Source organism: Teleopsis dalmanni, chromosome 1 (assembly GCF_002237135.1).
Source record: "Teleopsis dalmanni isolate 2A chromosome 1, ASM223713v2, whole genome shotgun sequence".
Classification (NCBI taxonomy): Eukaryota; Metazoa; Arthropoda; class Insecta; order Diptera; family Diopsidae; genus Teleopsis; species Teleopsis dalmanni.
Window position 1 is genome coordinate 153,938,404 of NC_051846.1, and position 15,456 is coordinate 153,953,859.

A 15,456-nucleotide genomic window follows, 5' to 3' on the forward strand; every position below is an offset into this window, starting at 1 on the left:
TTTGACTTAAGAGTATTTTTTTTAATGGTAACAGAGCGTGGTATGTAATTTTTTTTAATTGTTTGCCAATTATACGCAAATCAAAAAAGGAGAAAAAAAAATAAGAGTTAAAATAAATTATTAAAAACTAAAAAATGAAATTAAGGAAAAATAAATAAAATAAAATAATAAATAAATTAACAACAACAAAAAAAAATAGAATGAAAAGAAGTTAAAATAAAATTAAATTAAAAAATAATAAATTAATGCGAAATTTATATAAACTATTATGATTAAACATAAGGGTACAGGTACTACTCCGTGTCATTAAGCCTCACAATTTAATTGTGCATGGTTAGGTATGTGGTAGATATGCTGTTATACAGATTGTAGAGCGCTACCACCAAAATCAAACCCAACACCATTAGTAAAATGAAGGAGCACTGAAACAACATAAAGCAGTTTTAGTGCCTATCTCAATAAATTAAGATAAACTAAGTTTAAGGGCTACCTGACTAAGTCAATAAAACCAATATATATAGAAAAAAATTGTAGTAAAGTGGATAAAAGCTTCACACTAATAAAATTAATAATAAACTTAATGCAAATTTATAATGCAATAAAGTTAATGTTAAAAAAAAATATTAAAGCGAGTTGAAGTTCCACACTACAAATAAAATCTAAAAAACAAAGTAGTTTGAGGAGTTTTGGTGAGTTTTAGAGAATGAGTAGAAAAAAAAATTTAGCAGCAGCTGTGGCTTCATGCATAATGTAGACTTTTTTCTAATAGAAACTATAAATTCTCCATCTTTGTTCTGCACTAATGGTATTAATATATTGAATGTTTATTGAATTAAATTTTTTTTTAATTTTTTCTAAAAAATAAGTGCAAATAAAAGATATAAATAAATTAAATAAAACAACTTTAACTATACTGGATGAAATTGCCATAAAATATTTGTAGACTATGAAACATTAACAATAGCTGCACTTGTCATTATAACCAACGTGCGCTCGTAAATTGTTCACATTGTCAACTGTCAAACTATAAAAAAAGTTTAAATTATTTTTCTATAAATGCGTTTTTCAATATTTTTCAACTTTAACTTCCAGTTTGACTTTGCTTGCTTGAAAAATTGCATGTTTCCACTAACAAAAAAAAAATAAACAAAAAAAAAAAATGGAAAAAGAATAGTAGCAAACTAGCAAGGCTAAAAACGCAGCAATGTATTTGCATGTGAGTGTGTGTAAATAGTACACTCTTTAGAAATGTCAACATTGGAAAAGTATTTTTCATTTCCATTATTTGCTACGTTAAATAACTCTACACGCACAACTATAACTACTAACAATCAGCTAAGGTACTCGCGTACAACAATAAAACACAAGGAGCAGCAGTGGTGAGTGGTTATTGTAATTGTGTGCGTGTGTCTGCATGAATGCAAGCATTGTATAGTTATTTTATGTTAAACCAACTAATATTACCTACCACCTCCTAACCTCCTATCACCCAAACATACCACCTATTCACGTATTCACCCACCACTACACCCATATAGTCGTATAGTCGTAGTAGCTAGCTATACCACTAAATAGTCGCTCATTAATATTAGTTGAATAAATGCTAAAGTAATCAAAGTTTTTATTTGAGGTACGCTCAAATTATTTGCGTTTTCATTATGATTTGTGCGCGCTTTTTATTGTTGTGTTGTTGTTGTTGCTATTTTTTTCCTTTTTTCTTCTTTCTATTTATTGCACATGAATGCATGCCATCTAACAGCTAACGGGGTAGGCAAGCTTTTTATCCACATGATACATGTGAAATATATGCGCGACAACGCAAGCAAATACACATACACACACACACTTGCATATTTGCAAAAATTTATTTGCAATAATTATGAACGCAATGTTGACAATTAATTTATGACGATTACTCATGAGTTGTTCGTGGTTCGAATGTTTTGTTGTTGTTATTGGTATTTATTATTTTTGTTTTATTTTCTTTTGTGTTCATATTGACATTTTTAAGAAACAGAAAAGTATTGCTGGCAGTAAAGGGAAAGCAGCAATGAAATGTTGTGGTAGTATGTGTGTATAAAGTTTTTATTTAATAGTTCATTTTTAAATAGTTTTATTTTTAAAATAATAATGAAAATATTTAAATTATTTGTAAGTTTAGTGTAGCATTAGATTAAAGAAGCGTTGCAACAGCTACGCACTTTTTGGCTTAGTTCCAGAAATGAGGGTCAGTGTGCGAAAATTGTGTTGACATCGACGATCAGAGAAGGTGTTAAGTGTTCATAATAAAGAAAAAAACTGGAATAGTTTAATAGTATATAATTATAATCATTAATGTGAATAATAGTTCAATATTAGAAATGATGAATTTTTCATTTAAAATATCGAGAAAAAATACTTTCACGTTATTTGATTATCTTCTGGACTCAAAGAATTGTTGAAAATTGACGAAAAATCTATTATTATAGTTCTAATTAAAAATCTAATATAATCAATAAAAATTACACATGTTTTTTTTTTAAATTCGAGACAGTTGAAGCAAAGATCTATGTGTAATACTATGGATTCCGGATCTATACTATGGATCCAATGAAAAATTACACATGTTTTTTTTTAAATTCGAGACAGTTGAAGCAAAGATCTATGGGTAATATTATGGACAGAGCCCTGAATTTATATGCGAAAACTGACAGGCCATCCTACTTAGCACTATCTAATCTTAGTGTAATCACTCTCCGCACGGGGAGGTACGCAGATCTTAGATCAATTACTGAATAATCATGAAGCTTATAAGGAATACATAAATTACCATAGTCAATGGGACCTTGTAGTACCCCCAGCTATCAAAGAGTAAGAGTGCCCAGTTGCGCTGACACGAAAAAAGGATCAACATACATACATACATTATGAATTCTGGATCTATACTATGGACTTATGGGTATAGATTCTAAATTGCAAGGCATACGATTGTGAGCAGATGTTGTAAGGGCCATAGTTCTACAACGGCTTTGGCATAGCAGAAGATGTTTGAAGATATTTAAAGTATCGATCTATGTGTAATAGTAAGCAGGATATAAATTCTCAATTATAAGTCGTAAGATTGTGTGCAAATGGTGAATTAGGGTCATAGTTCTACTATGGGTTTGTTATAGTAGAAAACATATGAAATATCAACAATATATTAGTAACAACTCGCAGAGTCGTAACTATCACAACTTCAAGTTGTAAGTATGCGAGCAAATAATGTGTTAGGACCATAGCTCTACTATAGCTTTTGCACATTACCTTTAAAGAAACTATATTTTCTCCTAAATTATATTATAACACCATTGTAATTTGATATTAAACTGTTCTCAATGTAAGTTCAACTGAAAATTTATATTTGTGTATTTTGTTTATTAAAATAAGCATTAAATCAATAAAATTAAAACAAAAAATGTTATCTACAAAAATCTAACATGCAATTGTGCATGCTTTTTGTGTTTATGGAGTTAACCGAGACGCTCGCCTCTGATTTCCCCTAACTCTTTCATTTCTTACTGAATTTATATTTTGTATAATTTTTAGTTTCTAACGTAAATTATTGATTGCACTGATTGAAATCTTTACTTGCCAAAAGTAAAACTTTTAAATTTTTTCTTTTTTTTCCATTATTTCGTGGCAGTTATTTTAGGTAATTTTAACTATAAGAATATTTGGCATTTACGCCTGCAAATAGGCAGTAAATTTCACAAAAAAATTTCTTTAGCAGTTTTTTAGGGGTGGTAACGTGAAAGGCACAAGGTTGTAATTTTGTCTGCTCTTAATCTTTTTATTTTTGCTTAACTTCATAGGTTAGTAATTAAAAATTGCATAAATTTAACGATATAGAAATAAAAGGAAAATCGTAAAAACTGAGAAAAAATAGATAAAGTGCAAGAGTTGAAATAAATTTTTTTTAAATAAATAAAAAGCTAAAGTACAGAAATTTAAACTTCATTTGGGAACGCAGACAGTATTGGCATAATATATATAGCAAAGTTTTTATTTTTTTTTAATTGTTATTGTCAATAGCTCAGTTACTGTTTTGTAGTTGAAGACTTTTTTTACAATATTATGCACAAAATAATTTATTTTCATTTTATTTTCCATTTTTTGTTGAAATTTAAAACGATTATATATATGTTTTCTACACAAATTTTCATGTTTTGATACAATTTAATGTTTGAATGATCAAATTTCATATATATAATTTTGAAGTGGCTAATTAGGCAATTGTTTAAATAATACACAACTTTTTAAATTATTATTAAAAATATATCTTATTGTCACCAATATATCGACTATAGTCTTCTTCAGATTATTCAGTGGTATAATTCTGAATATATAATACTTGTGCATTATTGCAATTGCAAAAACTGTGTACAAAAAAGAAAATAAAAAATTTGCAACAATAATGATGTTGTTTCGTGGAGTTAGTTGGGCATTGGCTCAATACTCAAGTAAAGTGAATTTCGTGGAGTTAGTTGGGCATTGGCTCAATACTCATGTTGAGCATTTTATATGTGAGTAAAGTGAAGGGATTTACTTTGTAATTGATGTAAATTAAATTAAGTAGTGAAGATTATATTTAGTGTTTATTATATTTTTTGTATAAGTTTACCTATTCTTGCCATTTCCTGTAACATTTAATTACATACATGTATTAAAGTTTTTTAGTATATTAATTTAAAGATAAATATAAAAAATAAATTAACAAAGCAAAAATATTAGAACAAAAATAAAACTACCTGCAACATGGGATTTGAAATAGGCGCTTTCTAACTCATTTTCCATGTCTGATCTTAATACTTTAGTAAATAATGTGGAGGATTTTTTGATGTGTTTTATATAATTCTTATTTAGTAGACCAATTCCATGCATGGGAAAGTGGGTGCTGTTGTACAATACATGTGTATTTGTGTAATATACTTGTGTAATAATGAGTGCCTGTGCCTAAATGGTTAATTGTTGTTCTTTGAGGGATTATAAAAAATAGCAGCACTGCACATAATTACGAAGCTTAATTCAAATTTTTATTTTGGTTATAGTTCATTGTTTAAAAAATGTAGATTTTATTTGAGCAATATCTGTACATATGTTCAAAGGTAAAAATAATTTCTCTTAACATATTGGCTGTTAAGTCTATAGAATGACACACCAGCAGCACCACTTATGTTATATCCAAATAAATTTTAAAAAGTGGCAAACTTCAATTTGTATTTGTCAAAGTTTCTTAACATTTGAAGGATAACTCACTCAGTTATAACTGTTTCAATAACTTTACTCCTTGTTTTTCGAAACAATGGATACAGAGTAATTTCGTGCCTTTATTTATTATTGCTTTCTGGAGAGAAAAAATATCGTGACAGCAAAAGCTGAGCTTGATAAGTGGGCTCTGCTGTTTGGAGATAATATAAATTTATTTAGTAGTTAAATTAGTAGTCAGTTCTTTTGGCATTGATTTCATAGTATTATTATGTATATATTAATGATAATTATTTTTTTTGAAATTGTAATGAAAATATATGTAATAATTAGCATATAAAATAATTGTATATACATTTTAAATGTATATATTATTTTTTTCGACTTCATTAAATTTTAGTTATTTGCAAAAAGAAATGCATCAAGTGCCAAAAAATATGATGTGACAAGCAATTTTAACCAATAAAAATGCATAAAACTGATTATTTGTAAAAAAATCAAAAATAATTAAAATTTTACAATTCTCAATGTTTGGCTTTGATCCAGCAGAATTCATTTATTCTTTATATCTTTTTATCTTTTTGTTGTCGTTAGTCGTTAATTTCTGAGTGTTCAATTTTTGAAGAATTTTATTTTATATTAGAATTTCTAAAATGACAGAAACTAAACACTGCAAATACTGTATTTAAACTTTAAATTTAAATTTCTGTTCTAGTTTTATTACTGCTATACTCTAGCACTCATCAGAAAATATATGTTTTCTAATAAAATTGCGCATATTTTGGCGTCATTAAAAATGATTACAAATTCAATATAAAACACAAAAAAAAATATGTTTGTTACAAAATAAAAATATATATGAACTTTAATTTTTTTTTATATGTATTTGTTTAATAAGTTTCTAGTTTATAGCATTTTTTCAGTCTGTAACTAATTAGCGAATTTTCTGTTCAACCTAATGAGAGTTTTTATGGTGGGGCAGGATGTTGTGTATCGTGTTAGGAATGAACGACATTTGATCGACAATATAGCGAAGTGTGCGCTTCTTGTAAAGCCATTTTGCATAAAATTTGTCAGCGAGATGTGCAGATTTTGTTTTAATTTGGCAAATAATTGCATTGGTTTGACATCTAGTATTCAAATTGTGAATTGGTAGCACTTTTGTTGTAATAAATTAATGATTAATTAAAATGAAAAATTAGGGTAAGGAGGGGTAATTGAATTAAATAAGATTTTCTAGTTTTGTAGAAAGATATATAAGTTGCGTTTTTCTTTCAATTTGTGTTATTATAGTTACTTAAATAAAAATTTATAAAAATAAAAACTTATAAAAAAAAACTTATTTTAAAAACTAGCTAACAATTCTCACTTGCTTTTATAAAGTTATATTATAATCGTATACTGAACATTATTATTGGAAACACTTTATTAAAAACTCTATCAACCTATAATGCATACTTTTTATAAATAGAGTATGTTTTCCCGAATCTTTCTGGGAACTCTAAAGTAGTTCAAAAATTGAAAAAGTTGTGTATTTTTATTGTTTACGCATATACAAGGCGTCAAAGAGAAGTCTATTAGTTAAACATTTTTAATATAGCTAACAATTCTCACTTGCTTCATTAAGTTCACATTAAGATTTTCCCTTATTCATCATATTCATAATTGTCATTTGCAAAACATCATTTGCAGTATTTTTTAAAAAAACCTGTTATCCTAACATATATAATATATATATATTATATGTACAGTGTGTTTTCCAGAAATATTCTGTAAATTTTAAGTGAAGTCAAGAAAGGAAAAAAATGTTAGTAAGAACATTTTCCTTACTTATTAGGCATTAAAAAACATGTCTTTGGTCCAACACTATAGTTTCCGGGAGATGTCCATTAATTTTATTATTCTACGACTAGTTTTAAATTCATATATTTTTGTGTATAATTTTTTTCTAATGTCTATTTCAATAGAGAAAACATAAAGTATATTATTTACGCCTATTTAGGTATTAATAACATTTTTTTTAAATTTTAAATCTATATTCTTTATTTCTTTATCGATTCTTTATCTTTATTGTTCAAATAAATTTAAAATTTATTTATTGGTGATAGTTAGATAGGTGTGATGGATCTGTGAAATGGTTCCATAAATCGTAAAAAATTGAACTATTAATTGTCTATTAATTCTTTTTTCATACCTTATTTATTTTCGTTGTATAAATAAATTAAAAATTTGTTTTAAGATAATTTGTAATGAATGAATAACTAATTATTTTATACGCATCTGCATTTCTAACTAAACACTTTTTAAGCACTTAACTGTCAAAATTTTGAAGCTGTCATTTTCAAGAACTGTCAAACTAAACTAAACGTGTAAATTCGCTACAAAAACACATTTTACAATCTTCACACTAAACTAGAGTAAAAATATTTGACTTACCTTTCTTGGGTATTAGCGATTTCAACAGCATCACAGCGTTATCATCACATCCCCAGGCATGCATTTTGCGGTAGCTGTCGCGTCCTTTTTCGGTAAGTTTATCCCAGGGCTTTGGTTTTGACAGCAACTCTGAGACGGTACCTTGCGAGAGTCCAAGTATGTATTTGGCAAACAGCCGTTGACCGATGTTATGTACTGAGAGCAATTCGCGTACGCGTCGCGAAATATGCAGCGTATCAAGTGCTTGATTGGCGTATTTGTCCATATTGTAACGCAACATTTCCTGTAGTTTGGCTTCCATTGGATCACCTTTTGGTATAAGTGATTCACCCAAACGACCAGCCATTGAAGCACCTGGCGGTAAATTTATGTCTTCAGCGAAGCGAAAATGACTACGCTCCTGAAATTGGAATGGTAGACCAGGCAAGAAACCTGGTGGCAAATGGTGTGGTGTCATTGCATTATTGGGTGTGGCACACAAGCTATTATTGTTGTCTTCAAGCGCTTTATGCGACGAACCATTCAACGAATGACCGAGTACACTATGATGTTCATCATTGGAACGTTGATCGTGTAGATTTGGTGTGCTGGCGCTGGATGACGAATCATGTTGCATATTGCTCGACTTCTCGTGTTGTTCGCTCAAGTGTTGTTGATGATAGTGATGATGTTGTTGTAGCATGGCATCTGTACGTAGAGAAGAATTATTTGAGAAAGTGGAATTAACTAATTGGCTAAGCAACGCTGTGGACGAAGGTCCATGTTGCTGTTGCTGTAGTGCATGTTGCATATGCTGCTGGTGATGGTGGTGGTGGACGGCTGTTGTTGGCAACAATGGCTGTTGGTGGTGGTGGTGCTGTGGTTGTAATGGTGGCAGCAACATTTGTTGTTGTTGTTGCTGATTGGCATTTTGAAATATATTTGGCGTTTTTGTTGTTGTTGATGTTGTTGTAGCAGCCGCAGCAACAGCGGCGGCAGCAGCAGCAGCTGTTGTTGATGACGTTGGTAAATCAAAACCACGACGCCAATACGTATTGACTAGTTCTTCGCCTAAAAGTGAACCAAAATGTTCGGCGTTCTGTTTGAAACAAGCCGCAGCAGCGTTAACAGCAGCTGAAGCTGAACTTTTTGTATGGTCAGCTGTAGTTGCATCTGCAATTTGTTGTGGGCTATGTAGACCATGTTTGTTAGTATTATCTAAAGCATCAACATCTATTGTTGGCACAAGTGGAGTTGTTTTTGGAGAGGTTCTATTAACAACATCAGTTTCAACATTGTCATTATTTTGTTGATTATCGTCGTCATTATCATCAACAATTTGGTTGTCAGTTTCAGTTTCATGTTCATCATCATCATCATCATCGTCGTCGTCATCATCGACAATTTCGATTTTTGGTACAATTGTTGTTGTTGTTGTTATTGTTGTCGCTGCGGTAATTTCTGTTGCTGCTGCTACAATGTCAACTTCGCTTTCAGCTACTTCACTTTGTTTATGCTCGTTATTGCTAGCAACGGCAACTGTTGTTCCTGTGGAACATAACAGCACATAATGTTGTTTGCAATTGTTTGTTTGTTTTTTAGTAATATTGTTTGTTTTTTGATAGTTTTTTTTTTGTTTTTTAATTAAACGTAATATGATATGTTGTTAGCAATAAAATTGAAAATGAAAGTTTTTTTTTGATAGAAAAATCATTGCATAAAAGTGTAGCAATAGAAAACAAAATTTTCAACAACATCCAGTTTTTGTTTTAAAAAAACGCCAAAAATAATTCAAAATTTTATAGCCAATTCGTTAAAGAAATCATGAGTTTGAGTGATATTTTATATAATAATATATATATATATTTTTATTAAAATTTTTAGTTTTATATTTTTGTTTTTGTCTGTTAAAAATTATATATGAAAAAACTATTGCATGCAAGCACCAACATCCACAAAGAGATAAGCAGAGTGTATTTTTATTTATTTATTTATAAATTTTTATGATATTTTATAATTACATTTAATTATATTTATTTTATTCTTGTATAAATAAATTTGAAGTGGAGCCAGCCATTGACTTGCTGTTGACACAGTAACAACAACAATAAAGTTTGGCGCCACTTTTTGAATTGCCGCCAACGCCCTTTTTTCTTTTTTCACCAATAAAGCAAACAGCAAATAATTGTTGTTGATTTGTTGTTAATATTGAAAAATAATAAAAATTAACGCAACGCAAAGTATAAGTAACAATGTGTAATGGTGTGCCTGTGTGTATGTGTATATATGTCTGTTTGTTTGTTGATAAAATATTTATTGTCTTATAACTGATTGCAGATTTATTTTTTATGACTGTTATTGTGTTTAACATTGCTCATTACACACAGTACAACAATGAAATAAAGGCAAATAAAATAATTTTAAGAGAAGAACAGCGAAACGGCAAGGTTAACAACATTTAGCATTTAGAAAGTACTTACCCTCGGAACTCTTCAATGCCTCGGCGGCTGCTAGGGCTTTGGTACGTTCCAACAGCAGTTCCTGGAATTTATTTGGATCATTTGCACAAGCAGCAGCAGCTGCAGCAGCGGCAGCAATTGCTGATTGTTGGCTTATTGCATCCAAGTCGAGTGGGCTTCTGCATGAAGAAAAAAAAGAATAATAATAAAGTTTATTAGAATTTATAACAAAAACAAAAAAAATAATAACAAGTAATAAAAAAAATTATAAAAAACTTAATAACAACAATAGGTGTATTCAGCCGTTCCAAAACTTGACTTGAACTTTTGAGTCAATATTAAAAATTAATTTAAACAAAAAAATATAGTTAACTACTATAAATAATTTAATAAATAGTTTTACTTACTGGTTTTCTTTTTTGATTTTGAGCTCATTGATTGTTGGCGTTGTTGGTGTAAGACTTTCACATTCCTTATTGGCAACAATTTCATCTGCATTATCTTCAATCTCATCTGTTTCCATATTATGTTTTGCACTATTATTTTCTTTCTCATTGTCTGCAATTTCATATATGTCAGCTTCATCATTGGCGGGTGTTGCAGCAATGGCTGATGTCTCAGCTAGAGCAGCATTGATTTCTTGCTTATCAAGACGTGCTTCCAAGCGTAATATATGTTGTCGTTTGGCTTCCAAATGATCTTCAAGTCTGTGGATTTGTACAATGTGTGTTTGTTCTAGAGAACGTAAACGTTCAACTTCTTCTACTAGTGCTTTTATCTGTAATAAAAATAGTAAAAAATTGGATTAGTTATAAACAATAAAATCTACTAACACTTCATTTAATTAAATACTTATTAGATATTTATAAGAACGTGAATCTTATTTAGTATTATAAAATAGAGTGTGAATGAAAAAGTAACAGATTTCACTCTCTACAGACTTGTTGTTCTTTATAATATATATATTAAAAAAACAGTACCCGGCGAAATACTTAACAGTGATTCCGGAAGAATTTATCCGTTCAAATTAGAGAAGGTTTTTAAAGTGTTGAAGTTATTTAAAGACTTGTGATTGTTCAGATTTTATTTGGGTCAGAATGGATTCTATCGCCGTCTGCTATTATAAAGTCTTTTGTCTGTCTGAGATGATAAAATATTGTCTTTGCCTAGAACGGGGATGACACTTTCAGTTAATTTTTGTGTTTCTTCAGATTTTATTTGAATCGGAAGTGAACCAATCGTTGTTTGATATTAAAACTGAGTGTTTTATGTTTAAGATGATAAAATATTGTCTATGCCTAAAACAGGATAAGACTTGCAGTCAAGTTTTGTGTTTATTCAGATTTTTGGGGTCGACAGAGTTGCTATCGCTGTCTATTTTCAAAAAATTTTGAACCAATAAACTGAGTGTTTTCTGTTTAATTATGATGAGATGTAGGCACAAAAGATCTATTTTTCTTGCAAGTAAATTTGATAGAGACCTTAACTATTTTTTTAAAATTAAAATTTATGACCTTCGAAATAAGATACTTATAGAAATATATGCAATTTTAATTTATTTATAAAATTAATATTATTACTATACATTTTTTTATTTATTTACTCAACAGTGCCAAGAAGGCAATGCCGCTAGTAAAGTTCAAAACCCAAAGTGCTGCCAGCTTAAGAAATAAGTTGATTAGTTAACTTAAATTTCAATACAACAATAGCAACAACAACAAGAATCTACAACATGGTTGTATAATGCTAAACAAACGCTTACTAACAACACTACTATAAAATTACAACAATAACATCGGTTGTAATAGGGAAAATTTATTTTCCCTGCAATTTTTGCATACTTTCAGGGGTGGTGCGCTACTTAATTTCTTCCCTTAAACAACGCCGCACAGGAACGGCATTAACAGCAATAGCGCAACAATATTCTCATGTTGCATGCATATTCCTATATATTTAATATGCTCAACAATGTTGTTAACTTGTTTCAGTTATGTTGAGTTGTCGATGGCGCTGTTGTTGTTGTTGTTGTTGTTATGCTTGTAGCTTATTTTACTGCTTCTTATTTTAACTTATACTTATATTTTGGCATAAAAATAGCTAAACAAACAATAACCACTTGCGGTGTAATTCAATATGAAATTTATATTGTTTAATATGCCAAAATGGTGTTGTTGCTTTTATTGTTCAAACGAAAGGTAGCATTTTACGTGCATATTCGTAGAAGGTAACAGTGTGTTATATATAAACGTAAGAATATGTATATTTAAATTTTCTTAAATATACATTGACGCATATGTGTGCGCGTGCCTTACAAAATCTCTGACGACAGACAACATTAAGACCACACATTTGTTGTGAAAAGAAGGCAAGAAACCTCAGCAGAGACCACTGCCACAGGTTTGGGGCGCCAAAAAACAATAAATTTACCAATTTTCTTTGTGGGTATTTTTTTCCTCTGGTTTTCTTTGTTTTTTTTTGTTTTTTGTGTATTTGGTTTTTGTTCAATGCATCAGAATGTCTTTACGATGAAAAATTCTTACTAAAAAGTTCAACTGTGTTGTTGCCTTTTCGAAAAATGAATTTTGATTTCATTTTTGTTGTATTTTTTGTATGTGTACAGCACACATCAATGTTTATAACAACAAAATTATTTTTAATAAAATTAACCGTAAGGGTAAAAATTTACAATAACAAGAACAAGCAAGCAGCAAAGCAGCACGTAGTCAACAGCCAACAGCAAGCGCGCCAGCACTGATTTCTGTCAATAAAAAGGTAAATTGCAATACAGATAACAACAACAACAATAATAATAACCAACACAACAACAACAACAGTAGTGATACAAGTTAAACGTCTTCTTTAGCAGTAACTTGAGGTACATATTTCTTTAGCATAACATAACTGTGTGTATTTTTGTTGCATATATGCACATACTCGTATATTTGTATGTGTATGCGTGTGTGCGTACACACCATACACAAAGTGTTCTACCATACATGCTGCTGCTTTGTTTGTTGTTGTATTTTGTTGAAAATATGATAATTGGCAAATTTGATGAGGGAATTTTTCTTGAGCGCGGTAATTGCGTTAAGTTAGGGTAAATGGTAGGAGGAGGAACAGTAGAAGGAGAAGGTATGCGCATCAAAAGTTTGACACATAAGACGATATTGCTGCAGCAGGAAGTAACATATATGAAAAATTTTATAATATATAAAAAGTTGACAAGACAAACTTTTTAAAGAGTACAAAACATTTTTAATGACAATCAAATATATTTTATCAGTGTATGGGGGAAAAACGTTGTTGTTGTTATGTGCTTGTAATGCACGTTATATGATTAAAATTAATTTTACGGAGCGATTTTTAATTGATGAAAATTTATAATCAAAAATTTCAACAGAAATTTTTGGTCATTTATTCTTTTGATTGCTGTTATTGTAAAATGTTTATTATTGTTATTAAAAATGAGAGAAATATTTGATTTTAAATTAAAGAAAAACTTAAATATTGAACATAATTTGGAATAAATTGGATTAAATTAAACTACAGCGAATTTTAAGATTAAACTATTCTCGACGTTAATTAATTGTTAGATATAGAAAATGAGCTCATTAAATGTTTTCAATTTATTATACTTAGAGTTATTATTTCTTAATGAAGTAATTAAAGAAAAAATTCAGTAATTTCTAATTGTTGATTGTGTTGTATGTTAATATCAAAATTTAGCAGTAAAATTAAAACGATAAGAATGACGAATTGGACTAAACGTATAATTCAAAACCTTAAAAACTTTTATTTAAAGTTACCTTACTTTTTATTTTATTTAATTATAATTAATAACTTGCCTAGAACGTGATGACACTACTAGTTAATTCTTGTGACAGATTTTACTTAGATCACGAGAGAACCTTTAGCCGTCTGATAATAAAGAATCTTCAAATTTATAAGTGCTTGTATTTAAAGTGATAAAATACAATAATTTGTCCCTAAAACGGAGTGACATTCCCAATCAATTTTTGTCATTGTTCAAATTTATTTGGGCCGTAGAGATCCTATCGAAGCTTCATACCTAAAATCTTCAACGAACTAAGTGCTTTCTATTTGAGGTGATAAAATAACATCTATGCCTATAAAATATCTTCATCTATCTATATCATCTGATCTATTCGATCAAACATTTTGTCAATTTTTATAATTGTTTAGAGATCGTAAATGTTGTCTATTATTGAAAAATCAGCAAAGCGCTGAAGGTTTTTTTTGTTCACTTATGGTCAGAAGATCAGGTACAAAAGATCTATTGTTGCGATACTGTGTTCCACTAGAAGCGTCAAATATTGTTAACTTTTATTCCATACTAATTTAATCTTAATGTAAATTTAGTTAGTTTATAGTTGCCTAAAAACTTTTTTTCAACTTAGTAGTCCTCTTTAAATACCATTTAAGTACGTAATTGTGTTATTGTTTAAATAACAAATTCTATATAAAGATTTTCAAATCCAAAGCATGTGTTATATATATGACATTTTATAAAGAATATTTTTTAAAAAAAAATATTTAAAATACACATTACCATTAAGACGTCATTTGTTTGTTCATTACTCACGCCATCATTTTGTCTATATAAAAGAATTTTTTTTTTCAAAAAGGATTTCCAGTAAAGCTGCTTTATTGCGACATTACACTTCAATACTGACACTCCCAACATCTGCTGTACGCTTTTTCCTATGCCTTCGACGTTGTCTTAATGTATGCTTTCACGATTTTTATTCAATTAATTAAAATCTTTTTAAATTCCAAAGCAGGTTTTATATATAAGCATATATAGATAAATACATATTTGTATTTATAAAAACAAAATACTGTTATACATATATATATTTTACTATATAAACAATAATTATTTAAATTTTTTTTTTATTTACAAACGCAGCTTCCTTGAAACTTCCTCATGTTTCAGGGTGTTTTCATGCCATTAAACAATCTTGCCATTTGCAACAAAAGCTGTTTTTGTTGTAATTTTTTACTGTTGTTGTTGTTGTATTTTTATAAATGAAACTCTCAACTGTCAAACGTGACTGTCATAGCTACTTTAGGCGGATTTTGTTGCTGTATTTCTCATATGCTAATGAGTTTGTTGTCTTCTGCTAACATATGAGTTTTCTATTTTCTGCTGTTGTTGTTTTTGTTATTGTTGTTATTGTTTTCGTTAGTCATATACTTTATTAGACAAAAAAGACGTTTTTATGCCACGTACAAACTCATTTTTTAATCAAATAATGTTGATGCCGTCGTCTACTCCTACCTATAACCATCATCAGGCAACCAACAAACGATATAAGGAACACCAAAAAAGTAA

At 29.2% G+C, this 15,456-nt stretch overlaps 1 protein-coding gene across 1 annotated transcript in view; it reads right to left on the bottom strand.

Annotated features, from left to right (window-relative positions):
- Positions 1-15,456, bottom strand: part of LOC119666476 (homeobox protein cut) — an 83,636-nt gene that overhangs the window by 21,158 nt on the left and 47,022 nt on the right. The window contains exons 3-5 of the mRNA XM_038075754.1: positions 10,508-10,878; positions 10,122-10,279; positions 7,663-9,189 (exon numbers count right to left, since the gene is read on the bottom strand). Coding sequence (XP_037931682.1) covers positions 7,663-9,189; positions 10,122-10,279; positions 10,508-10,878 — 2,056 coding nt within the window. The remainder of the gene's footprint in view (positions 1-7,662; positions 9,190-10,121; positions 10,280-10,507; positions 10,879-15,456) is intronic.